A 25,839-nucleotide genomic window follows, 5' to 3' on the forward strand; every position below is an offset into this window, starting at 1 on the left:
CCCTGCCATTTCAGCATTTTAATTTCTGCATATATACTGTATGGGAAAAACCCCAGAACTTAGTATATGTATATAGGGCAACATTAGAAACCCAAAATAATTTGAGGCCGACACTAAATTATTCTGGAGCTGTGGGTACTAGTCCTGGCATGATGATAAAGGTATGGGTGGGGTTCTAAGCTACACAGCATAAGTTGGAATTATTTCAAGAGGTTCCTAAGTGTATATTTGTGAGTCTCAAATTTATGGCGTTAAAAACTCAGGGTTTTGAGTCAGACTGGACTTAGATCCTATGCCCACTTCTCACTAGCAATGTATGTTTAATAAATCACTGTTACTTTACAGCTCCATTTTCTCACTTGAACCTTGTAGGAATAATGGTTAAAATGGACTCATTATGTTAGAAGAAACCTGGATTCTAAAGAGAATAGACTTCATATTTCCCCCACATTAGGAGTGGATGGAATTGCTATCTAGAATTTCCCTGAGACACGCGTGAAGGCCTACTAGGCTTTGTGCTCTGGGCTGCCGTAGACATCGCCAGCCACATGTACCTACCCTGGTGTCATAGCAGGCAGGGTCAGCCCCTTTGGCACAGCAGGCTTCGGTCAAGGAGACAACTTCCTTCACAAGCTGACTGACCTGTTCAAATGTGCCACTGGGAAACTTTCTGCTGTATAGGACTAGTGATCTGAGGGGGAAAAAAAGTCCGTATATTAATTAGAACTGAATTTTTTTTTCACATTTTTGCACATACTAAAATATAAAATCTGTTCAATTTTTAAATGGAATATTGTACATATTTTAACAAATATGGCTAATAAAAGAATAAGAGGTTTAATTTAAAAAGTAGCTTTTGTTCTAGGTGAATTAATCTTGTAAAGCAGTAGAAATGGGACTTGGGGTTCCATCATACCAGCTTGGTGGTGTCTTTCTCAAGTCTCCCCAAATGAACCTGTTTTGTAACTTATTGCTTTTGTTTGCCAGAGTACTAGGATATACTATTGCATTTTAATTTACCTTAGAAAACTGCTGGCTTATTCTTTCTTAAAACTCATTAATGAACTTACTGGTGACAATTCTTAGACCACAGTAACCACAGTTCAACTGGAATCTTTGGATGTCTTCCATTTTGCCTGACATCCCCGCCCACATTGATCCTGGGCTCTCTCCTCTTACTCTTAGCAGAGATCAGTTCAACTCCCCATGCTGAATGGAAGTTACCTCACATTCAGTTTTGTTCAAGGTCAAGTGACTGAGAGAGACTGTGGAAACTGCACACTTACAAAGATTTGAAGTCATCCTTTCCCAGATCGGTGAGTTCCTTGCAGACTTTATCCTTTTCATAGTCCCGGCCTAGGAACCAGAAATAGAAAAATGTATATCTTTTCCCTTTTTAATGAATATTACGTTAAGTGTACATGTACAAGGGTATTTCAAAAAAGCTTATGGAAAGGGAGAGTTAAAGATAATATGAAACTTTCCACGATCTTTTTCAAGTACCCTTGTATAAAGTGATTCTCCACATGGTCTATGGTGAAAGCAGCATTTTCTCAATATCCGTATGCAGTTTCATTTTTTGGGTTCCTTTCTAGCTGTTTTCTTACAATGGACCACAATTTTATGGCATGCTGTAATGTTTTATTGAACAGCAGGAAAAAAAGGAGAAAAAGAGTGAACTAATACCGAAAGTAGGTAAGTCGAATGATGTGTTAACTAGTGAGTCAGAACTTATTGATATGACAATCATTTTTCTAGGTCCCATCTTAATAATAGTGCTAAAATGGGACTTTTCCTCCTTCCTTCCCTCCTTTCCACCCATCTTTTTCACCCTTTCTTTTCATTGTCTCAGTTTCACTGAAGGCCTCACAAGACATAAGAACAAAAGTAAGTGGAGAGTGTCTCCGTTCCAAAGTGGGGGGCCAGCCCCAGCAGTGAGGGCTTGCAGGAGGTGTGTGAGAGCCAGTACTGACACCCTTGCACTGGTACCCAGCTCCAGGCTCTGTACGAAGTCTAAGGATTCAGCTGAGGGAGAGGGTGGAAATGAAGCAATATATTTTCTGGAAAATGTTGTTAGTGTGGTGAGTTTGGAGAAATGGTGGTGAGTGTTTCTCCTCACTAAAAGCATAGTGAGAGACGCTTTAAGGAAGTCACTCAGAGACCTTGGTAGGTGACCTTTGGAGTTTGGGTTACAATGGACAAGTGTCTGATTTAGGTCAGAGAAATCTAAAGGGCAAGGGGCTGGTTAAGTGGCCTGGGAAGTAAAGGAGAGGGCTCTGGCTGGGATGCTCTGGGGTGGCCTTGCAGAGCTCATAAAAATCAAGCTGGCCTGAGTTGTCTTAAATATTTATTTTTCCCCCCAAAAGGGATATATAGAGAGTGGTGGGTTGCCAACAGTGGGGCACCTCTGTGCAGAGTCAGACAATTTGAAATTCAGGGGCCCCAAAAGGAGGCTTAAATTATCAGCCGGATGTGAGAGATCTCCAGAGATGACAGGGCAGAGTCTGCCAAAGACCCCACAAACAGAAAATGTCAGCTATGAACATCTCCATAACAGAGGAAACGACACTAGCTCACTACGCTGCCTGTTGAACTGCTTTTTCCTGCTGCTACCTTTCCTGCTAGCTTCTCCCTTCCCTGTGTTAGCCCTGGAGGAGCCTGAAGCAGCCTAGACAGTGGGAGGAAGGAGAAGAGAAGAGGCAGAGAAAAAGGAAGGTGTCCATGCCATGCCCCCCTTTCCCATCGCATGCAATAGGACTGCATCAGGCCTGACCTCGGGAAGTGGCTTCGACTTGCAGTGAATTTACAATTTTTTCTTTTTTTGGTTGCTGGCTGGTATGGGGATCAGAACCCATGACCTTGGTGTTACATGGCTGCACTGTAACCAAGTGAGCTAACTGGCCAGCCCCTGAATTTGCAAATTTTGACTACTAAATACAACTATACTCATGACTGAAATGAGGTGGTTATTTTGGGATTCAAAAGGACCAGAGGACCTTTTTTTTTTTTATCTGAGAGTGAACTGAGACTCATGGGACCTGCTCTTGAGTCCATTCTTGCAGCAGGGAAGAGCTAGTTCCTGTGGGGGGATGAGTTCTTTACTGGTGGTGACACCTGCTTGTACAACACACCTGTTACATGTGTAATAGGGTGGATGCGGGGAAGTCAGCCAATGTTCTCCTTCCCTGATTCATCATTTATGCCAGTATGTCCAGGAAAATTCCCAATAACCTGTGATGATAGATCTTCTGAAAAAATGTAAGAAGTATATAAATGACCTGGTCTCTGTTCTAAGTGGCTTTAACTTTTAGTAATCTGTCCTCCTGGCTGTAAATGTTGGGAAAGTCAACTCGGGTGATATGATGGTAACTGCTGTCACATGTTTTACCCCAAGGATGTCCTTACTTCTCTGTTACAGTTCTGTAGAAGACTGAATGTACATATGCCCAGGTAGAAATCTTTGTTCTATGGTTGGAGCAGAGGTGGTGGTGGCTGTTATACAAGCTAGGCAGGGCTTTTTGTTTTCCCTTAATAAAAGGATTCTCTTTTGGGTTTGTTAGATTTAATGATGAAAATTGCCCATAGCAAAAGCTGTTGCAACAGGTATTTTTCAGGGGAACAACCCAAAGTATATTTTTGAGGCAAGAAAAGCCAGAATTGAGGATTGAGAGTTGAACACATTCTTAAGCAGCACTTTATAACAAGGAACCAACTCTAATACCATCAAAATCACATGGAAGGTGGAAGAGAACTGACATGTTTGACTCTGACATTATCCTGGAAGCTAAGACAAGGTGGTAAAATTGATAAGCTAATGGTCAATGGAATACAAAAAGCCACCGGCAACAAATCTCTGGCATAACTGAGAACTTTTACATCTAGTACATTTCCTGAAATTTATTGATTAGTTTTCAAGGTTGGATATTGTGACAGTTTCAGAAGGTCAAAGTAAGGCAGAAAGTTTCTATTAATCATTAATGGTATTCCACGGGGTTGTAGATTAGAACACAGAGGGAAAGAATTTAGGTTAGCACTGTCCTCATTTAGTGAAGAGCAGGATGTTAGGATGGCAGCAGAGTTGTTTCATGTTGCTTCTAAAGCAGAGCTAGGAAAAGTGGCAGGCAGTATAAGGCAATAGATTTTAGTTCAGTATAAGAAAGCTTTATAATATCTGTGGCTAATTAATAACTGAAATGATAGAAGTCTTTTGAAGAAGTGAGTTTGTTTTGTCACTGAAAATATTTGAATGAATTTAAATAACCATATACCAGGGTACTTCAAAAAGTTCATGGAATAATTAGTATTATCTTTGGATTCTATTTTTCCATGAACTTTGTAAGGTACCCTTGTATATTAAAGATTCCTGAATGTAGTATGAGATTGTATTCTTGTGATTTTTAAGATCACTTCCCAGGAATTATAAATTAGCTCCTTTTAGAAACAGTAAGAGATTATATGGAATCTTTTCCCCCCAGAGCTTACTTTATTTTAAGGCACAAAAAATAGCCCTAATAAGACATTTTCTTTTTGATGATTATGAGCTACCTCTGTTTAATAAACTCCCCCTATTAAATGGAAGTGGTCATTTTTGTTGGTACTTTTATTGTGACTATTCAATAACATGCATAGTGAAACCTGGTATTCAAATAGGTTACCTTGGATAAACATTTTGGGAAATATTGTTTTTAGCCCTCCAGGTTCAGATTCCTCATTTCACTAAAAAAGTAGAGTTTCATTTTATGTGTTATGGGATTGTGTGTGTATGCAAAGCTAGTGTAAATGGGCACGATAGATTAACCCTTGTTATGCAGTCTTAGTTTAGTCAACCACAAGTAGTTTAGAATTCATGTGCATATGCTTTAGTTAAAATGCATACTGATAAAAGTGGAAAATTAGATGGACTGCATAAGACTTAAAGTGATTTTGAACAATATTTGCTGGAATATTGAGCCTTGGACATAAAAGGAAGCAAGGGAGAAAACTCAAAAGGGAGGCAGTGAGAAAGTTCAGAATTAAAATATGAAGGTAAAGTGCTTTTATAAAAATATCCCGTAGAGGAAGCTGTTGCACCATGATCTTTCAGGTATATACCCCAAATATATTTCTGATTAAAAAATTTCATTTATTCATTTATCCAAATAGGAGCTATAGAGCTTACAAGCCTAAGCAAATACGTTAATCATTTTATCATCTTGCAAAAAACAGGAAATAAATACTGAAGTTAATGTGCAATGTGATTATTGCAATTTGACTCCTCATTTCATGAAATATTGCTTAATAATTTTTTTATACCAGTTGAGCTCACTCTGATTCAGATAGTTAAATCATATCTCAAATGAATTATAAATGACATGCTCTGTTCTCTAATGTACCATTTGGTTATAAAGAGTGTGATCTGGACTTTGACATGGCCCCAGTAAATATTGGCATAATCTTAGTAACTCTGGTGAAATCATTGTCACATCAAGAGATCCCCTTGGTACTAAATGTTTACAAATTTCATTAACAGAGTTTCTTCTTTGTGCAACAGCACGTCCCATTTGTATGTGAGTATTGTGAAACATTCTGGTAAGTCATGTCCAATTCTGGACTTTTGAAAACAAATTTGATTTACTTTTGGGAAATCTTTACTGCTTCATGCACCTTACCTCTCCCAACAGAGCTGACAATGTACATTCATATGCGCAACAGATATTTTTTGAGGGCTTACTCTGGGCTAGGTATTGGGTTCAGTATTGAATTTGAACATACAATAGAGACCAAAATAGACACATCCCTGCCCCCATAAAACTTTCATTCTAGTGAGGATAGACAATATGATACTCACTGTTTTGGTATAAAATTCACTAAAAAAGATATTTTGGATACTCTCACTTTTGTTATAATCTTTCAATAAAATGTAATTTGGTCCGCTAGGAAAACTGTTTGTATACCCAGAGCAATGAATGGTCCTAAATAACATTGCCTTAAATAGCCACTCATATAGGATGCTAAGAACTGTATCAAGTTGCTATGTTCCTGTTGTGTTCTGGAGAATCAGAGGCTTTCACAGTTCTGTCAGCCATTTTACATTTTTGTGATTTCATTTCTTTGGCTTTTTTATTTCTATTCTGCACTGACAGGCTAATCTGTGCCACAAATAGTCAGTGTATTTGTTAGCATTTTTTTTTAAACTTTACATTTTAGGAATATGGTTTGCAGTGTTTATTCAAACTAGGTAGATATTGGTGATTTCAGAGTAGTAATTTTACTTGAAAATTAACACTGTTGGGTTGGTTTAGGAAGCTGTTCTGGTTATTGAAGACTGATATCACTAGAAACATTGTCAATGAAGTTGCAATGGAGTTAATACTTTTTTAAATTTAATTTTCAGCCTTTTTTGGTTTCATCTCCATTGATATTTTTATTCATTATCGTAGAGAGCACTGATTTGGTTTTTCATATTAACATTGATGTTTGTAAGTAGATGTAGTCTTCTGCATTTGAATCAATGTAAAGAAATTCAATTCTTTTAATACTAAGGTTAGAGACCTACATGGCATCTACAGATTAACTAGTCTCGAGGAAATTAAATACGATACTCTGAGTGAAAGAAATTGAACTTTATTTCAGTTTCTGAAAATCCCAAAACCAATGAAGACAGTAGAAAATGTAAGGTCAGTGAAACAGTAGCCCAGAAACTACAGCTTCAGTGCAGGGCAGTAACAGATTTACTCCAACTGATGTCCTTGGGTTCACCTTGGTTCCGCCTATTTTTTGGGACACTCACCAAAGACCCAAAGGAGACATTTTTTCCTGCATATGTCTCATCTCACCTCTCCTTCCTTTAGTGAGTTGGTAACCTCCTACAATTGCTTTTATAGGGAGTAAAGATAGGGGAGGAAGTTGGGATGGGAGAATGTGGTATCACCAGCATCTCGATTTGGAAACTTAGAGTGCATTGCCACGCATAGGTCCCAAAGCAATGTAAGATTACATAAAAATATCATGATAGTAGTTAACAATAGAGTGCCAACAATTTGGGGGGTACTGTTCTAAATATTTGACATGTAATATCTCACTTAATCCTCACCAAAATCCTAGGAAGTTTGTAGTTATCACAGCTCACCTCCAATATTTACAGTATATTTTTGTGTGTCACTTTAAGAACTTCATCTTTATGTATAAATTATTTTTACGGAAAATTGTGTTTAACTTCCAAATAACCAAACAGTATATTGACTTTTTGAGCACAATTTGTGAGTTAGAGTATTACTCTGTTGGAATTTTATAGTATTCTGTTTACAGTATTGAAAGACTCATTATTATTCATGCCCTTCTGAAGTCTTAATAGGTGACTAGCAGTCCTAGAAAAAAATTCATTCATTCTCTCCATCCCCCCTGTTTTTAAAAAAAAAAAAAATCAACCCCCCGCACCCCAAGCTTTTAGGGTTTGGCACAGAAAAACATAAAGGTGAGCAGGTTGGCTGAAAGCCTCAGTTAAGTGCTTTGGTCTCAGTAGAGACATACACTTAAGTAATATTCACTAGGCATTTTGCTAATAGATCTTGTAAAGGAGGCCCATACTGATTATATTCCCTTTAAGTAAAATTATCTTCATTTTCTATGAAAGTTATTGCAGGGAAAGGATCTTATCTAAATTTTCAGGTCCTGGATGCCTGGCACAATTCTGGACATAGAATGAGTATTCCAAAATAGCCAATTCATTAACCATCTATTATAAAACATGAAGAAAGTATCATTAAGTAAGGGATGGCAAAATCATATTTCAATACTATAAGCCTTTTATGAGGTGATCTAAAGAGGAGGTGGTTGTGATTCTGCTTTGTTGGCTAGCTATACACTATCTACCTTGATTAGAACTTCAGAAAACATTGGACATGGGTGATTCCCTTTCACTGTTTCCTATCAATATACTTATCTCAATAATGGCAAGGATATATTATACACAAAGGTATTTTTAAATGTTCATGGAAAAATTGGATTAAAAGATAATATAAATTTTTTCATGAACTTTTTGAAGTACCTTTGTATGTGTTTCCTTATTTATGTCTCGATTATCAAGCATATCCCCTGAACCACTTAAATACATGTTAAGTCCAACAGAAAACATAAATAGAATTAAATGGTATAGAAAAACTTCCTTTTCAAAGATTAGTAATCATTCTTTTTATAACTATAAAAACTAGATTTGTGTATATTAAATTTTACTAAAGCCAAAACAATTATTTAGTAATTTTGTTATTCTGATATGCTGGCAATATTTTTGTTTACTGAATGAAATAAAATTTTCTAATTTTCTTACTAAATCATGGCAAGAACCTGAAGGCTCATTATTGGACACTTGTAAGAACTGTAATTTAAATGGGACATTTCATAAGTATTAGACACAAAGCTATTTTGTGCTAAGCATTGTGATTAAGATTGCTTTAAGTGCTTTCATAGCACTCCATCTTAGTAAGGCTAAAGAGCTTTCTAAACAAATAAATTAATAATGAACTTTGTCAATATCACATAAGCAGAAAATGAAATGCCACTGTTGCCTGAAGGATGTTTACTGGGTATTAAATTCCAGTTGTCATTGGAATATAATACCTTAGCTACATTTGCTAAGAAAGCCTAAAAGGAACACTCACTTAAATGTTAGTATGGTCAGCAGTCCAACTATCTATTTTGTTATTTATATTTTAAAAAATCTAGTGTGTGTCGTATGAAAGTATTTTATTTTTAAAACCAATTGCTAGCTAGGGTTTGTAGCAGCGATAATAACAAAATCATGAATTTACTTTCATGATATTAAGACTAACATGTGTTGTTGTTTTATGACTATGCTCTTGCTGTCATATTCTTAATGTTTAATAGATACCAAAATCACAGTTGTTTGCACATGAAAGTTTGAGTAATTTTACTTCTGAAGAATGAAAAGCACAACTTGTTACATGTAAACATACTTAAAGAATACATATGTGTTTTCACTTATGTATTATTTAATTGGCTGATAACTAATTATTTTGACTATTTTTAATGGAGATAATCATGTGTTAATATTCCTTTCCTTAGGTGGTATTGAGTCTCAAACTATTACCAAGACACCAAACTCAAATGCTCACAGGGTCTAGGGACTGCAAAACTTACATCCGATCCGAGTGAAGAAAGGAAAATGCCCCCTGGGGGGAAACCATAGGTCTTATTCACAAAGGCAGTCACAATTCAGCCCCAGTTCATTATTACCATGTGAAAATTTGGCCCTAACTACCATATCTTCTCGTGCTTCCAGAGATGCTAGAAATCTGGATTTTTATGTGAAATCTCCAGGTTTTAAAATGTTGACATGTCATGTTAAACTTTAAAGATACTTTGCTGAGCCGAAGAAAATATATCCATGGGATGCTGTATTTTATCATGATTTAGGGTTAGAGATGCTGGATACAGACCTCCTAGATTTGAATCCCTGCTGTCCTAGGTAATGGGCAAGTTGCTTATCCTCTGTTCTTCCTTAGTTTTCTCATTTGTAAAATGGAGATGATTGTATCACATAGGATTGTTGTAAGGATTAAATGAGTTAATATATGTAAAATGCTCAGAACAGTGCCTTTCCACTCAATGGTAGGCAGTATATACCTGTCAATTAATACAAATATTATATAACTATTATTATCTAAATCCAGTTAGTTTGTACTACTTTTGTACATATGCATGAGACAAGTCTTTAATGACTATCTACCAGGATCAAGACATCCTGCAAAAGAAAACTCTAAAGTCACCACTCCTTAAGGAACCTGAGTCTATACAATACCAATAATGATCATTGCCATAGAAGAGATGGAAGAAAAGCATTATGAATGAAAACTTTAGATTGAAAGAAAGCTTTTAGAAACTCTAATAAAAGGAAATATTGAAGTGGACCACGAGTGATGGAAAGGAATTTTAAGTGAAGAGAACAACATGAAGAGATACTGGGAATTGGGAAAGTCATGTTTGGAGAATAATGAGTAGGTCCCATAAGGAAACTGAAGTGTGGAATGTAAACACAGAAAAACTTGATAGCCAATGTTTTACTTATTATAATTTTTTTTGGTTAATGAGGAGTCTATTGAAATATATTCATATAGGAGATTAACCAACTCACTGCTGTACTTAAGGAAGAGTAATTTAAGATTTAAGGTAAATAGTACGTTCTCTGTAAGGCTTTTCTGTGAAATAAGTTAATTCTTGTAAAAATGCTTACACATCTCCAGCCTAGTAACACATGGAACATTAGTTAGGGCTGATATAACGAATGACCACAGACTGGGTGGCTGAGACAACCATTCATTTCTCATGGTTCTGGAGACTGGAATTCCGAGAGTGGGATGCTAGCATGCTCACATTCTTGGTTAGGGTCCTCTTCCTGGTTGTGTCTTCACATGACTTCCTTGTTGTGTGTGTGAAGAAAGAGAGATCTCTCTTTTTTTTTTTATAAGGGTGCTAATCCCATTATAGGGGCTCCATCCTCATGATCTCATCTAAACCTAATAACCTTCCAAAGGCCCCACCTCCAAAATCATCACATGGGGTGGGGTGGGTTAGGGCTTGAACAGATGAATATTGGGGGGACACAAACATCCAGTCTCTAACACATGGTAAACATTCAATGAATGTTAGCAATGACATTTATAGTAAATTCAGTGATAAAAAGTATATTAATATCACATCAAGGGATTTGCTCCAGTCCTTCTCTTAGGTGGTGGGCTAAATACTTATTTTCTGGTAAGAGAAATTTAGGAGAGAAGATAAAAATAGAAAGTCCCCAGGAAGCAGGGAAATGATTTAACATGTACCCTAGTCATCTCCTATCCAACTCTCCCTGGATCTGGCCAATAAAATGGCCATCTAATAACAGGGACATGCTTGGCTCACTACTCCTTTCCTTCGAGAAGTCCTCGCCAGCTGCAGGACCCAGATACATACCATATTAGACTTCTATTGCTGCTGTAACAGATTACCACAGACATACGGGCTTAAGCATCACAAGCATGTTACCTTAAAGTTCTGTTGGATAGTCTGACACAGGTCTCAGGGCTGTGTTCCTTCTAGAAGCTCTAGGGGAGAATCCATCTCCTTGGACATTACAGGTATAGGAGGCAGCCTAATATTTCTAGCTCCAGATCTTCTCCCTCTCTCTTCAAAGTGAACAACTTTGCATCTTTCTGTGTCTTTTTTCCTTAGCACATCTTCTCTCCTGCTTTCCTCTTCCACCTTTAAAGACCCTTGTGATTACATTAGCCTCACCCAGAAAATCCAGTGTTATCGTTCTATTTTAAACATAGCCAAATAGCAACCTTTATTAAAGCTGCAACTTTAATCTCCCTTTGTGGTATAACTTAACCTACTCACAGGTTCTGGCACTTGGACATGGATGTCATTGGGGACATTTATTCTGCCTTCCAAACACCCATTAATGGTTAAGTCTGAGGTCACAGCCACCACTGGGTGACTCCAGAGGACAGAATTGGGGGTGGATTTGCATCAGACATCTCAATCCCTGGAATCTTCACCTACCAGTTACAAATGCTCAAGATTAATACATTAAATGTATTAGTCTTACAATAGTGACAGTGATTTCTATGTAATTAATTTATTTTTGGATTTCACTTATCACATTATATCAGGTTTTTAAAATTGTGTTTTATTAATACAAATCGATTGGGAGAGGTATGGAAGGTAGGGGATTGGTTAGGAAGTCATTTGATAGCCAGGTGAAGGAGGGAAAAAGGCCGAGGTAAACCAGTGTATGGAAATGTAAGTGGACATGTAGTGGTGTGAGAGATGGTGTTCACAGGCTTTGAAAACTAGATCTATGTAGAAGTAAAGGAGAGAGACGAATAAAAGAAAATACGGTAGAGGATCCTATGGTAGAATGCTCTGTACAGGCTAATCCAATTCAGGGCTAAAATTTATAGAATATGGAAATGATTGAGTTTAGAGAATAAAAATGAATAAAATAAACAAGAAGATGCTATAGGATTGAATAAATGATTCAGATGTAATGGTGACAGGAAAATAAATAGAAAAGTTAGAAATTAGAACCAATTTCATGGAATGGTAATGAAATGATTTTGGATCAATTATGGATGAGCACTGTAAGCAGCATGAATTTCACTTACTTCCACCTAAATTGGTGTTAGTGACTGGTTATTTTTCTCATTCTTAATTCAGTGAAAGATCATATTTCAGGTGTCTGTCTCATGAGAGGCAGCAAAGTAGTGATTCAGAACATTCTCTTTGGAACCTAACAACTTGGTATAAAATTCCGATCTGCTATGACTAGCTCAGTTACCTTGGGTAAGTTACTTAACCCCTCTTTCCCTCAGTATCCTTATCTGTAAAATGGGAATAATAGCACTAAGCTATTATTATTGTAAGTACGAAAAAAAATTATTAAAAGATATTTTTTATTATACATATTTGTGGGGTACAGAATCTAACATCAATACATATGTACAATATGTGGTGATCAAATCAGGATAATTATTATGCTCATGTTTACAAAATATAGTCAATCTTTGTGACCCTTAACTAGTTGCCCGCCAACCCTCTTCCCCCATTTTCCACCTCTAATAACCATAGTTCTATTTTTTTGAAAGTTTAATGTATTATTGTGATTCTTTCCCTCTCTTTTTCTTTCTTTTCTTTTCTTTTCTTTCTTTATCTGAGCTCCCACTTATGAGTGAGGACATGTGGTATTTCTCTTTCTGTGCCTGGCTTATTTCACTTATATAAAGGATTTTAAACACGCTGGCACATTGTAAATAAAATATTAGCTGTTATTTTTATTCACAGAGTGTAACATCTAGTGCCGATTCTCTACAGTGGAGACTTTATATAATAATAATTATAATAAAATAAGAACAATGATAAACATTTACAAAGAGTGTACTCCTTCACTGTATGTCTTCATTGACAATTTCCCTTCAATACTTAAAATTACCTTATGAAGCAGGTACTGTAATACTAATTTTATAACATTACACAAAAACTTTTTAAACATTACATACCAAGTAGTATTCTAAAGCTGGGAATTACAGCAAGGAATACAAATAAAGTCCTTGATTTCACGCAGCTTACATTCTGCATTGGTTACAATAAACAAGTAACCAGCTGGTGATAAGGTAAGGTAGTAAATGCTAAGAAGAAAAATAAAGCAGGTTAAGGGGATAGAGAGTAATGAAATGGTAGGTGCTATCTGAGGTATGTTGGTCAGGGAAGTCCTCTCTGTAAGTGAACTTGGAGTAGACACCTGAAGGAGGCGAGGAAAGGAGCCATGTGGATATCTGGGGGATCAGTGTTCCAAGAAGAGGGAAGAACTAGTGCAAAGCCCTGGGGGGCAGAGGACATGGTGTGTGGGATAATGTGGGGGTCAGTGTGGCTGGAGAAGAGTGAATAGGGAATCTAGGGGGAGAGAGAAGTAGCAGTAAGCAAATAAAGAAGTTAGATGAGCATAAATACTGAGGGAGGGCGTCATCAATTCCTTATACAGACTTCTTTATGTTCTTCCTTGTCTAGGGCTGTTGTGATGGGGAAAAAGGAGAAGGAAAAATATAGCTCACCCACCAACCCAATAGGGGCCGTCTTTCTTCTCGCAGTTTGATATCATGTTTAGTAAAAATATGTATGTTGAAAATGAAATGCTTAAAATAAAAAGGAAAATGTTCATAATAAACACCCTGTTCTTGCCAACAGCTCTTACCAATTGCAGTTGTTTATTTTCTGCTGGCATCATTACCTTGCTACCTGTATAGCTGTGGTTGCAGCCTTTGTTGCTTGTTTCTTGGGAAGAGGGAAGGATACATTTTAGATTAGTGCTACATCTGTTTCAGTCCTGGGGAAAGAAGCCACCTGGAGGAAACTGACACACACTGCCATCTTGCCTCTCACGAGGTAGCAAAAGTGGGTGTTTTCTTAGGACACCATCCAGATTTGGCAGATTTGATAAACCCTTTTCTTCCAAGATACACTCAAGGGCTTGTGAACCAAATCTCTAATGCTTTTTGATAGGAGAGAACTGGCCTAACTACAACTGATATTCATGTTGGGCTGCAACAGTATCCATTTTAGACAGCAGGTTTCTAAAGAATAATTCCATAGGTATAGGCATTTTAGGAAAGAGTCCATATGTCTGTGAAACTCTGAGTTAAGTATTATTGCTTTGCTGTAGGATTTCTCAGAATCTTTCAGACAACGGAGAAATTGACTGTGAACTCACCAAGAAGGATTAATCTATGGCTAATTTTAAAAATATGTTTGGCCATAGAAACTTTTTTTCAAGATGTGTCTTGATTGAAATGTACTTTGGAACAAGTGTTCTAGAAAAATGCTGCGTCTGGTCATCTCTCTAGAACTGTAAGAGGCAGAGACAACTACAACCCAAACCAATCCCTCAATATCCAAGGCACTGAAGACGCTGAACTGAGTCCTCCCGAACTGCTTTAATCTGTACACTTTATTACTTCCTGCCATGAGAGAGCACACCTAGCTATAGTTAGATTGCTGACTTGGTCTTTTATCATTTCCAGGTATTATAGAGTAGAGGATTATAGAATTGAGGTCAGGACTACTGTCCCCAGATATTGGATGCTTATTGCTTACAAATCTGTTTTATATGTCTTGGGATATTAACTAACCTGTGGCACCTGGGTAACTGGTCTAAAGTTCAGACCTTCAGGGAGCTGACTTGAGGTTTTTAAGCATCCTTTGAGGACTGCTGAGAATGTCAAAATAGAGACTGTGGAATGCTCTGTTATTTTCCAAAGGACCCTGTGATTCTTAGAGGTTAGCCAATGCATACTTAACGGAGTCAGCAGTCCAAGAGGATGACTCCCAGGTGATGGTCTCCATTTATAATTTGAAGACCTAGCCATTGCTGGATCTTCTGTGTTTGAAGATCGTGAGCTGAACCTGCTTCAGTAGGATCTTTCAGGATCAGATCTGCCCCAGGGAAATCTTGGGCAAAGGAGTAAGCTTTCGGGGTTTCTTGGGACTGGGCCTATTTAGAGGTCTTATAAGGAACAAAATTTATTATTTATTTGACTTTTTAATACCCTACTCTATCTCAGAAATACTAATTTTTAGTCTTACATAATGATCCATAACTTACTTAAAGATCTGTAGATGAGTAAGAGAAAACTTAAAATAATTTGAATGAGGAAAGTAAGATCAAGGAAAAGTGAATGTAAAAAGAAGAAAAGTCAGGAGTAAGGTTCATGTCACAGTTAATAACCAATAATTCCTGGGAACATGCATTTTATTCCACTGGTTAAATACATTACTAATATGAATGTTAATGCATGATTTAGGTGAGGCTATTAATTGGCAACACAAAAATGAAGATTTTAATTTTATAAAGCAGGATGAACACAGATTCCTTTACAAACAATAAAGAACTAGCCAGAAAAGTAAATAGAAACTGATTATGAATTCCACAGATTAGGAACTTTCCATAAAGTTATATACTTACATAATCTCAGTTTGTTATCATTTAAAAAGTTTTAAAACATTTTCCAAAGATGAAGACTCCATTTGAAGAATAATTTTAGTGAAAAATACACCTCAATAATCTTATTTATGGTTGTATTTCATAGCTATAAAAAATTCTTACTTTAGGTTGGGATATTTTAAAAACTATATTGCATCTTCAAATACTGCATGTATAGGATTCCTTGAAGAGGAACATAGAAATATCTCAGATGAGTTCATGTGTCCTTGACATGGTGTATTTTGCCCCCACTGGTGATATATATTTGAAGTCTGAAAAAATGCTCAGTGATGGATGAATCACAGTGTCCATTTGCTTTATTTCTTAACAATTAAAATGTCCTAATTTCAAACCACTCTCTTCAGATTTTGTTATCAAAAAAGGTGGGGGCAAGAAATAATTTGCATCGCATAATTCCATTTTCTTTTTAAAAATGAAATTCTTATCTTGATTTCTTTCACTATTCCAATTCAATACTATATGGCACAGTCGAACTCAGATGAATCCCTTTTTGATCCTTCCTTCTCTCTCTCTGATATATTCACCAATTCTTCAGTTTCTTATCTTTTATATAGTTCTTTAAAGTAGTAACATGAAATAAAACTGGTAAGAGTTCTTGTAAATAGTCACAGCAAGAGAAGTCTTACCTCTCTCTAGAGCATGTCCAAATGCTACAGCAAGGAGGAAAATCAGGACCCTCTTCATTTTCCTGCCCAGGAGTCCTGCAGCACCTCCTGTGTCCTGTAGATTATGGGAGGTAACCAAAAGATGGTAGCCAAAAGGAACCAGCTCCCTTTTACTAAGATTCCCGTGAGCTAATCAATTATTAATCTCTACACAGAAGGGGCGGTTATCCTTGGCCCAGAAGAGATACAATAACATCATCAGTCAAGGCAAATAGACACCCTGGGGTAACACAGTGGAAAATCTAGGAGATTTTAATCATTAACTTTGTCAAACTGCAAAAGAACCAAGGCATATAGATTATTTTCCCCTGCTGTTTTTCACTAAAATTTATTTAACGTGTTAAGGAACACATTTTCCCCCTGCTTTATAGGGTTATGTGTCTTTTTTGGACATTCCCTACTGTTCTCAGGTATAAATGGAAAATTGGAAGTTTTCTCTTTCTCCCTCCCTCCCTCTCTCTCTCTGTCTCTATGCTTCTTTTTCTGTCTTTGTTTAAATCTACTGTGTATAAGTAGTACCCGAAAAATATTGCAGACCAGATGTTTTAAGTAATAAGGGGAAAAAGAAGATGAGAAGCCAATTCAGTGCAATTGCTCAAACCCATAATTTCAGTGCTATAAAACAATTTTATCTGAGATGATGGCATAGTACTTTATAGTGATGTGGTATATTACAATTTTTGAAACACCGAAATGCATATTAAAAATAACCTTTGAAGTGAAGCAAATAATAACTGGAGAGGTTAAATGCCCTCCCCCTAATCATAAAAAGTTAGTGGCAAACTTCGCACTCCCTATAGCTAGTTTAAATCTCCTTCTAATGCTATACAACTGGCATATTTTATGATAATATAACTCAATAGCTCACAGTAGCCGTGTATGACATGGAATCCAATGTCTTCATTTTACACAAGAGGGAACGGACCTCCAGGTAGATTCTGTGACTTGCCCAGAGAGGGGCAGATAGTGATCATTTATTGGAATTAGGTGAGTTCCTAGTCTGTGCAGTAGCCCTCATTTTAGGAAATGGTTAGGGACAGGTTGGGTACACAGGTTCTGGAATCAAATCCCTACTGTGCTCTAATTGCTGTGTAACTTGTTTTTACCTCCCTAGGCCTCATTTTCCTTGTATGCAATGTGGTAATAATGCTTAGTATCTTTGTCATAAGATTGTTGTGAGGTTAGTTAAGATAACCCATGTGCAGTGCTTACCATAATATCTAGCACATGGTAACATGCATTAATGTTATCTATTACTCTTATTCTAGTTATTGCCACTTTCTTCCAGTGACTCTCTAAATTTTTATCTGAGAAGGTTGTTGGAACTAATGAGGGCTGGAAATCAGTGAAAGATTTTAAAGCCAGCCTTGTGTCCTGGGTCTCACAGATCAGTGATCTAGCGTTCCATTATCAATTCAGTAGCCAAGGATTAACTACATGGGAAGATTCTATCAAAACCTCAATAAACTGCATTAAGCAGTTATAATTGTAGTCTTATCCTCCATCTATTTAGAAGGGGGGTTAGGTTCAGAAAATAAAGTCCAGCTAGTTAGAAAAAGATAACTATGTATGATCGAAGCAGAGATAGCTCTGTAAGGCCAATGGAAATTTGTTGGTAAAGATTAGCAGATACTATAAACATTGCTCAAGATAATATGGGAAGATAGCTTTTCTGTTCAAGGACCACTGTATCCTGTTCTAGGATCAATTTCTTGCCTACTGTGCATCTTCTAAATTTTTCATTTTTCTTGTGGCTCAACTCCTAGTTTACTTTGCGAGTTAATTAAAAAATGTGTTTTAGTCTTACTGTAAATTATTTTGAAATAAAGGAACTCTAATGAGTGCCAACAAGTTTAAAAAGTACTGAGAACCCCAGAACTCAGAGAGAATTAACACATCAGTATATTTCTGTAGTTTCTATTTTTATTTAAGATAATAATATACATATATACCTTTGTATCCTTTTTTATTTAACAGTACTTTAGTCTTCTGATGATTAGTTCATTCAAAAATACACTTGGATTATTTCCCATGAATTTTGCTACACAGTTTAAGACTACCCTGTTCTTTCATTTTTAAAAAAATTATAACTTTACCTCTGCTTTTGAAATAACATTTACCACTTTTGTTTAATGAAAAACTACATGTAGCAAGAATTGCAACATCTCATTTAGGTGTCCTCTTGAGAAATCTCTACACAAGCTGTCAAATGCATTCTCTTGGCTGAGCTCATCTTTTTCTAATAGAAAATTGGCACTGACGTGCTAGTAGCTAAATATATGAGCCTTTTTTCAGTTTTATTTATGTAATTTTCCTGAATCTTTCAAATGTTGATTACTTACTGCAATTTTAAAACTGGGAAGAAATAATCATAATTAGCCTAAATAGGATGCCTCATGTGACAATAATCACTCTAGTAAGTCAAGTAGGAAAAAAAAAAGGGTAAAAAAGATAAAATCAAACTTCCTGACAGTCTCTGTTACAGAAGCAGCTATAGCCACTCAGAAATTTATTATAGAAGTATGTATTTAATAAGAGTTATTCATTAAATATTTAAGCAGTTGAATTTTACAGGAGTGTTTCCCATAAAGCACTGATTTGAAGTGGCTTCTCTTTCTTTACCCTGCTATTGGCTTCAGAAGAACTGTAGATTTTTCCCCTAAACAGGGCCAGTCATAGGCAAAATTGTGAGGCAAAGCCCATCTTTAATTCTGTTCACATTTGTCTTATTTAAGTACCTCTTGGTTCTTACACACTTTACCAAAGCAGTATCTTTAACATTTTTATGCTGCTACAGGCTACTTAAAAGCTCTTCTGTTCAGTACTCCAGTAGAAATGACCTTCAGGATTTTATTTGCCAGAAAGTTCTCTCTATCTAGATTCTCTTTAAATTATTAAAATGCATTATCACTATCTTTCCCTGATAAGTGACCTGATGAAATGGATGTTTAAAGTAACCTAGTCTATTTCCTGTTCTTAAGGGAAAAGCTTTCAGCTTTTCCCCATTCAGGATAATATTGGCAGTGGGTTTATCATATATGGCTTTAATTATATTGAGATACTTTCCATCTATACCTAACTTGTAGAGAGTCTTTATCATGAACAAGTGTCGAATTTTATCAAATGCTTTTTCAGCATCTATAGAGATGATCATATGGTCCTTGTGTTTGATTTTATTATATGGTATATCACACTTATTGATTTATGTATGTTGAACCAACCTTGCATCCCTGGGATGAATCCCACTTGATCATGGTGTATAATTTTGCATATGTTTTGCTGTATTCTGGCTATCCTACTGCTGGGAATATACCCAGAGGAATGGAAATCATCAAGTCGAAGGTATACCTGTTCTCCACTGTTCACTGCAGCACTATTTACAATAGCTAAGAGTTGAAACCAGCCCAAATGTCCATTATCAGATGAGTGGATACGGAAAATGTGGTACATCTACCCAATGGAATACTACTCTGCTATAAATAAGAATGAAATACTGCCATTTGCAACAATGTGGATAGACCTAGAGAGAATTATATTAAGTGAAACAAGTCAGGCACAGAAAGAGAAATATCACATGTTCTCACTTATTTGTGGGAGCTAAAAATAAATAAATAAATACACAAACAACCTGGGGGGGAGGGAGGGAAGAAGACATAACAAATTACAATTCCTCGAAGTTGATATGACAAGTGAACAGATATGAGGTTGGGAGGGAGTGGGGAGAGGAAGGAGGGAGGGAGGTTTCGGTAATGGGTCATAATAATCAGCCACATTGTATACTGAAAAAACAAAATAAAAAAATTTTTTAAAAAAGTAGCCTAAAATAATACCCTTAAAGTTGATGTATAGAAAGGAACAGAGCCAGTCCAGATTTCAGGGTATTCTTGTAGCCCAGCCATTTTCCTTTTCTTGACCTCCATGAGGAATTCCTGTATCCTTACAATAAATTTCTCTTTTTACAAAAGCTTATTCCAGCTGGGTTTCTGTCACTTGTAAATTAAAAGCATTCTAACTAACCTACCTTTAAATGATCTCCCCTCTGTTGCTGCCATTATTTATCTAAAATGCAAAGAAGACTATGTTACTGCCTCCCTACTTAAAACCCTTTAGGCCAATGCCTGTGCTTAAAGTTCACGAACTCATCCTGCCTACCTCTGAAAGGCACTCTGCCTGGTGTAATAAAAGTTGTATGGCTAACTGCTTTTGGCTCACTGAACACATTAGGCTCCTGAGCCTTTCACAATCTTTGTTTATACTCTTTTTCTTTACTCTACTTTGTGTGTTTGCTCTTCCTTTTCTTTCAATAGAAGAAGCCTTTCATTTATTCATTTAACATATTTAATTCATACCACTTTGTGCCAGGTATCACACAAGCTACGATGGCAAAAATACCTGTATGGCCTTTCCTCTTATGGACTTTCTCATCTAGCTAGGAAGACAGAGGTTCAAAACAAAATGACAAGCGTGCTGAGTTGTGAGCATGCGGGGAATGGCTGGGATGAGAGTAGATCCAGAGAGACCTATTTGGAGACTGCTTTGGATGTCCAAGCAAGGCACAATGGTGGTGCCAGCACTGTGGAGAGACTGTGGAGAGCAGAATCACTAGTGGGTGGTAATTGAGTAGACATTGAGAGGAAGACGGAAGAGTAAGAGGCGACGCCCAGGGTTCTAGCTAGAGCATGTGGGCAGATATGAATGCCAGTCTCTGGGATAGAAGACCCTGGAGGAGACCCATAGTTTGGAGGAAGATGTGTTCAGGTCGAATTTTGAGTAGACTACTCTGGAGCTCAGAAGACACCTGAAATTTCCATGCGGTGCTGGGTTCTCTGTCTCCATGCTTTGCTCTCATGTGGTGCTCTTACTCTAGCTAAAGCATGTTCATCTGGATACTCCCAAAAGCTAACACGGAAACTCCACAGGGTAAATCCTCATAATAATCAGCTTAATGACGGAATTTAAGTACCTAGTGAAATTTGTCAACCCTGTGTTTGAAATGAAAAACTATGATAGAAGTCTATCATTTGTTTTTGCTCATTGAAATCCAGGTAAAATTTGAGTAATAATTATTTTGATGAACAAGCCAATTTAGTTTTTTATTTTAATTGGGTTTTCATGAAAATCTGCAAGTGGTTCATTTGTATTTAAAACAAAAGGGGCTATTATATAAACATGTTCAACAAAGTTTGGGAGTTCAGAAAAAGCTCCCAAATATAAATGGATTTATTAAGCAAAATATTTCATTTATTTTAAAATGAAAGTTTGAGCTAAAATTAGAGACAAACAAATCTTCTGGTATGGCTCCATTTACCCAGACTATAATGGTTTAAGAGGTTTTATTTGATAAACTGGCAAATAATTGTAACTTTCCCAAGGACGCTTTCATAAATATATATCACTAAAGAGAACCATCACTGAAAGATATTTAAGATAAATGCTTGTTTGAACTAGAAGCAAATGATTTTACCTTAGGATTGGAAAAGCAAAGGAAGAAAGAGGAAAAGAAGAAAGAAAATAGAATAAAAAAAGAAAAAATAGTTCAGAAACAAGGTTCATTTGAGACAGTTGATAACCTTAGACAGGAAGCGACATCTCTTTCTGTCCCTATCGTTCAGTGGAATGAAGAATTCCATAGTGACCATTTACAGGTATACTCATAACTAATGAATTGTCAGCTACGTATTTTTAGTATTCTTAAGAAAATATGAAGTTTAGTTTCAGTTAATTGAAAAGAAATCACTTTATAACAATTTCTTACTCAATTATGTTCTAACACTAAAACCAAGTGATTTGCAGAAACAGGACGGAGTATTAAAACTGTGCAATTACCTTTCTAGAGTTTTGAATGTGGTGGTATATTCTTGTATCATTTATAGAGAAAAAGAGAGACAGAGAGTGATAAAGAGAAAATGAGAAAATGGAAAAAGAGAATGAAAGATAAAATGAAAGAAAATAAGCCTATTCACATCAAAACATCCATTTATAAACAGTCCCAATGGATGTGCACAAAATGTAAATGTATACTTCTAAATTTTAAATATATATTTTCTAACTCAAAAATAGATCAAACGTCAATATTCATAGCCTGTGTTAACCTTCATTACGAGTTTCTAACAATTCTGTCTCCTATACATTCTGCAATGAACAAGAGTCTAAAGAGGAAGGGCTGGCAATTTGGATAAATAAAGGTGATATTAAAATTGGATTATATGGATTTTAAAAAAGTTTTCAGGATTATATTACAAAATTAGCTAAAATATTAGATAATCTAATAGATTCTACTTCCAGGAGCAGAATGTATTGTCTCAATTTTTGTGAATTTAGTTTTTAGGGAGTCTAGAATGTCAGAAAATAGGAAATTTTGTGAAACTAATTATGGTAGACAGAATGGCTCCCTCCCCCCGAGATGCCCACATTCTAATCCCTCTCACCTGTGCTTATGTTATACCACATGGCAAAGGGGAATTAAGATTGTAGATGAAATTAAGGTTGATAATCAGTTTACTGTAAAATATGGGATTTCATTGGATTATTAAGGTGGGGGCAAGTGATCACAAAAGGACTTTAAATGTGGAAGAATGAGACAGAAGGTCAGAGTCAGGGAAAGAGATGTGAGAAGCAAAGCATAGACTGGAGTGATGATGTAATTGCTGGCTTTGAAAATGAAAGGGGATCCTGAGCCAAGAAATCTAGGCAATCTCTAGAAGCTGGAAAGGGCAAAAAAATGGAAAGGGGTGTTAAAATCTACAACTCTCATTAAGGATTTTAAAGTTTTCCATTATATTTCTGTCTATCCTATTTTTTTTTCTTGAATTTTGAAGCTCTGTTATTATATGCAGGTGGATTTATAATGATATCTTTCTGATAAATTATCTCTTTTATCAGTATGTCCTTATCTGTGATACTTTATCTTGAAGTCTGTTTTGTCTCATGTTAATATGGTCATGACAGGTTTCTTATACTTACTGTTTAAAAGGCTTATCTTTTTACACATTTTTACTTTCAACCTATTTGTGTCTTTGTACTTAAAGTGAATCTCTTGATAAAGGTATACAGTTGCATCTTGCTTTTCAGAATCAAGACTTATAATGTCTATATTTAATTGGAGTTTTTAGTTCACTTATGTTTAATGTTGTTATAGGTGTGGTTGGGTTTGAATCTACCTTCTGCTATTTGTTTTTTGTGCATGTGTTTGCTTTCCTTTTGTCTCTTGTGTATCTTTTTCCTTTTAAACTATTTTCCTGACTTTGTGTTAATTGAATATATTTATTGTGTTTTAATTTTTTGTGGCTTCTTAACCATTTTATTAAATTTTAGACTAATGATATTCATCTTTAATATATCAAAGTTTATTGGTTTTTCATGTGACCATTCACACTTTTTATTTCATACCTGGCAGTTTTTACTTCACACTTCGTATTTTTCACTGCTCATTTCCCACGTTTAAAAATCTTACAATGGTTAGTATGATTCACCCATACCATCCTTTGTACTTTTTTTGTTAAGTATTTCTTCAGGTGTTATAAATTGTTTTTAATGTTTACTGGTTTATTAAAAAGGATATTACAAAGGATACAGACAAAGAGATGCCCAGGGCGAGGTATGGGGAAGGGGCACAGAGCTTCCATGCCCTCCCCGGGTTTGCCACCTTCTAGGAACTGCCATGTGTTTAGCTATTCAGAAGCTCTATATAAACTTCTCTTTTCTCTTAAAGCTATTATTTTTGCTTAGAATTTTTTTAGCACATTATACGTGTTTTTCCATATCTTCTGATAGAAGAGTAAGTCGTCATTATTATCATTGCTATCCTGTATGTAGGATGTTTTTTCTCTGGTTGCTTTCAAGATGATCACTTTACCTTGGGTTTTCAGTCATTATTCCATGGCATGCACCGTATGGTTCTCAATATCTCTATCTTGATAAGAGCTCATTTACCTTCTTATATCTGTAAGTCAATGTTTTTTAATATAATTTGTGAAATCGTAAGCCGTTATTTATGATGGTCTTTTTGCTCCAGTCTCACTGTCTTCTCTTTGGGACTTCAATTCACATACTCCCAGTGTTGTGTTAGACTATTTGATATTACCCCACATGTCCCTGAGGTTCTGTTCAGTTTCTTTAACGTTTGTTTTCTCTGTTCTTCAGTTTGAATAATTCTTATTCATTTGTCTTAAGTTCATCACACTTCTGATATCTCCACTTTTAATCAATGGAGTTAGCATTTTTCCATTTTAGAATTTCCATTTGATTTTTATTTATAGTTTCTATTTCACTGCTGAGATTCTCTATCTGTTCATTTCAGACTATCTTTTAATTCTTCCAACATATTATCCTCTAAATATTTCACCATTTTAATAAAAGGTGCTTTCAGTCTTTCTCTACTACATACTATGTTTGGGCCATCTTAGGGTTGGTATCTATGAACTGATTTTTATCTGGATTGTGGGTGACATTTTTCTGTTTCTTTGCAAGCATAGTAATTTCTTCACTCTACACTGGACATTGTTAAAGATACATTAAAAAGACTCCACATTCTGTTCTATTCCCATAAAAATGGGATTTTTGTTTCATTTGGCTCTTCAATTGCTTGTCAATTATCTTGAAATTTTGTAAGCTAAATTTTTCTGCCTTTTCTTAGGGAGGGTATATGAAGAGCCCAAAGTGTTTTCCAAGCCCCTCTAACTTGGAAGGACTCAACCTCCAAACTCTATCTTCTGTAGCTCTTGTAAGGACTTGTAAGGGTGAGTCAACAGTAGGCCTTATGCTACAAGTGTATTAAGGTATAACATCTTCCAAGGTGTAGTCTTTCTGGAGTCTTAGCTGGATGCTTGGGTGTTAAAAAGTCATCTCTCCAGGGCTGGCCAGTGGCTCACTCGGGAGAGTGCAGTGCTGATAACACCAAGGCCACGGGTTTGGATCCTATATAAGGATGGCCGGTTGGCTCACTGGCTGAGTGTGGTGCTGACAACACCAAGCCAAGGGTTGAGATCCCCTTACTGCTCATCTTTAAAAAAAAAAAATAAATAAATAATAAAAATAAAAAATAAAAAGTCATCTTTCCATTCTAGCTGGATGGGAACTCCAATGTTTTGTAGCACTGCTTGACCTCTAGTCTCTTTTTTATTCCAGACATGTTAGTAGCCATTTTTTGCTAAGCCTGGTATATTCTTTTTTTTTTTTTTTTAGCAGAATTACTGAGATATAATTTAAATATCATAATGATTACTTATTTAGTGTACAAAATTAAATGGGTTTTGATAAATTTACAGAGTTGGGAACCATCACCATATCTAGTTTTAGAACATTTTTATCACCCCCAAAAGAAAACTTGTAGTTGCCTTTTGACATAACAGTGTGAGGAGCTCCATGGACTTGCTGTCCAGTGAAATTGTTGAAAATTATTTTAAAAACACTCATTTAAAGTCTCTGGAAATGGCATATAGCAAATGAAGAAACACGTATTCAAGAAAATCTACCAAACTCAGTAAGAAAAGTGAGAGTCTGTAGTATTTGAACCAAGATCCATTCATTCCCTTTCCCCACCCTCCAGCTCAGCAAGATGGGTAAACTAGAACACGGGGCTTCCTTTATCCTCATCTCCTAGTTGGAGGGCTATCATCCCAAGATGCGCAGGATGCCAGC

At 36.1% G+C, this 25,839-nt stretch overlaps 1 protein-coding gene across 1 annotated transcript in view; it reads right to left on the reverse strand.

Annotated features, from left to right (window-relative positions):
• GC (GC vitamin D binding protein) overlaps positions 1 to 25,839 on the reverse strand; it is a 50,237-nt gene that overhangs the window by 17,055 nt on the left and 7,343 nt on the right. The window contains exons 2-4 of the mRNA XM_063107450.1: positions 16,162 to 16,313; positions 1,287 to 1,356; positions 559 to 691 (exon numbers count right to left, since the gene is read on the reverse strand). Coding sequence (XP_062963520.1) covers positions 559 to 691; positions 1,287 to 1,356; positions 16,162 to 16,313 — 355 coding nt within the window. The remainder of the gene's footprint in view (positions 1 to 558; positions 692 to 1,286; positions 1,357 to 16,161; positions 16,314 to 25,839) is intronic.

The sequence above is a fragment of the Cynocephalus volans genome, chromosome 9 (genome assembly GCF_027409185.1).
Source record: "Cynocephalus volans isolate mCynVol1 chromosome 9, mCynVol1.pri, whole genome shotgun sequence".
Lineage (NCBI taxonomy): Eukaryota > Metazoa > Chordata > Mammalia > Dermoptera > Cynocephalidae > Cynocephalus > Cynocephalus volans.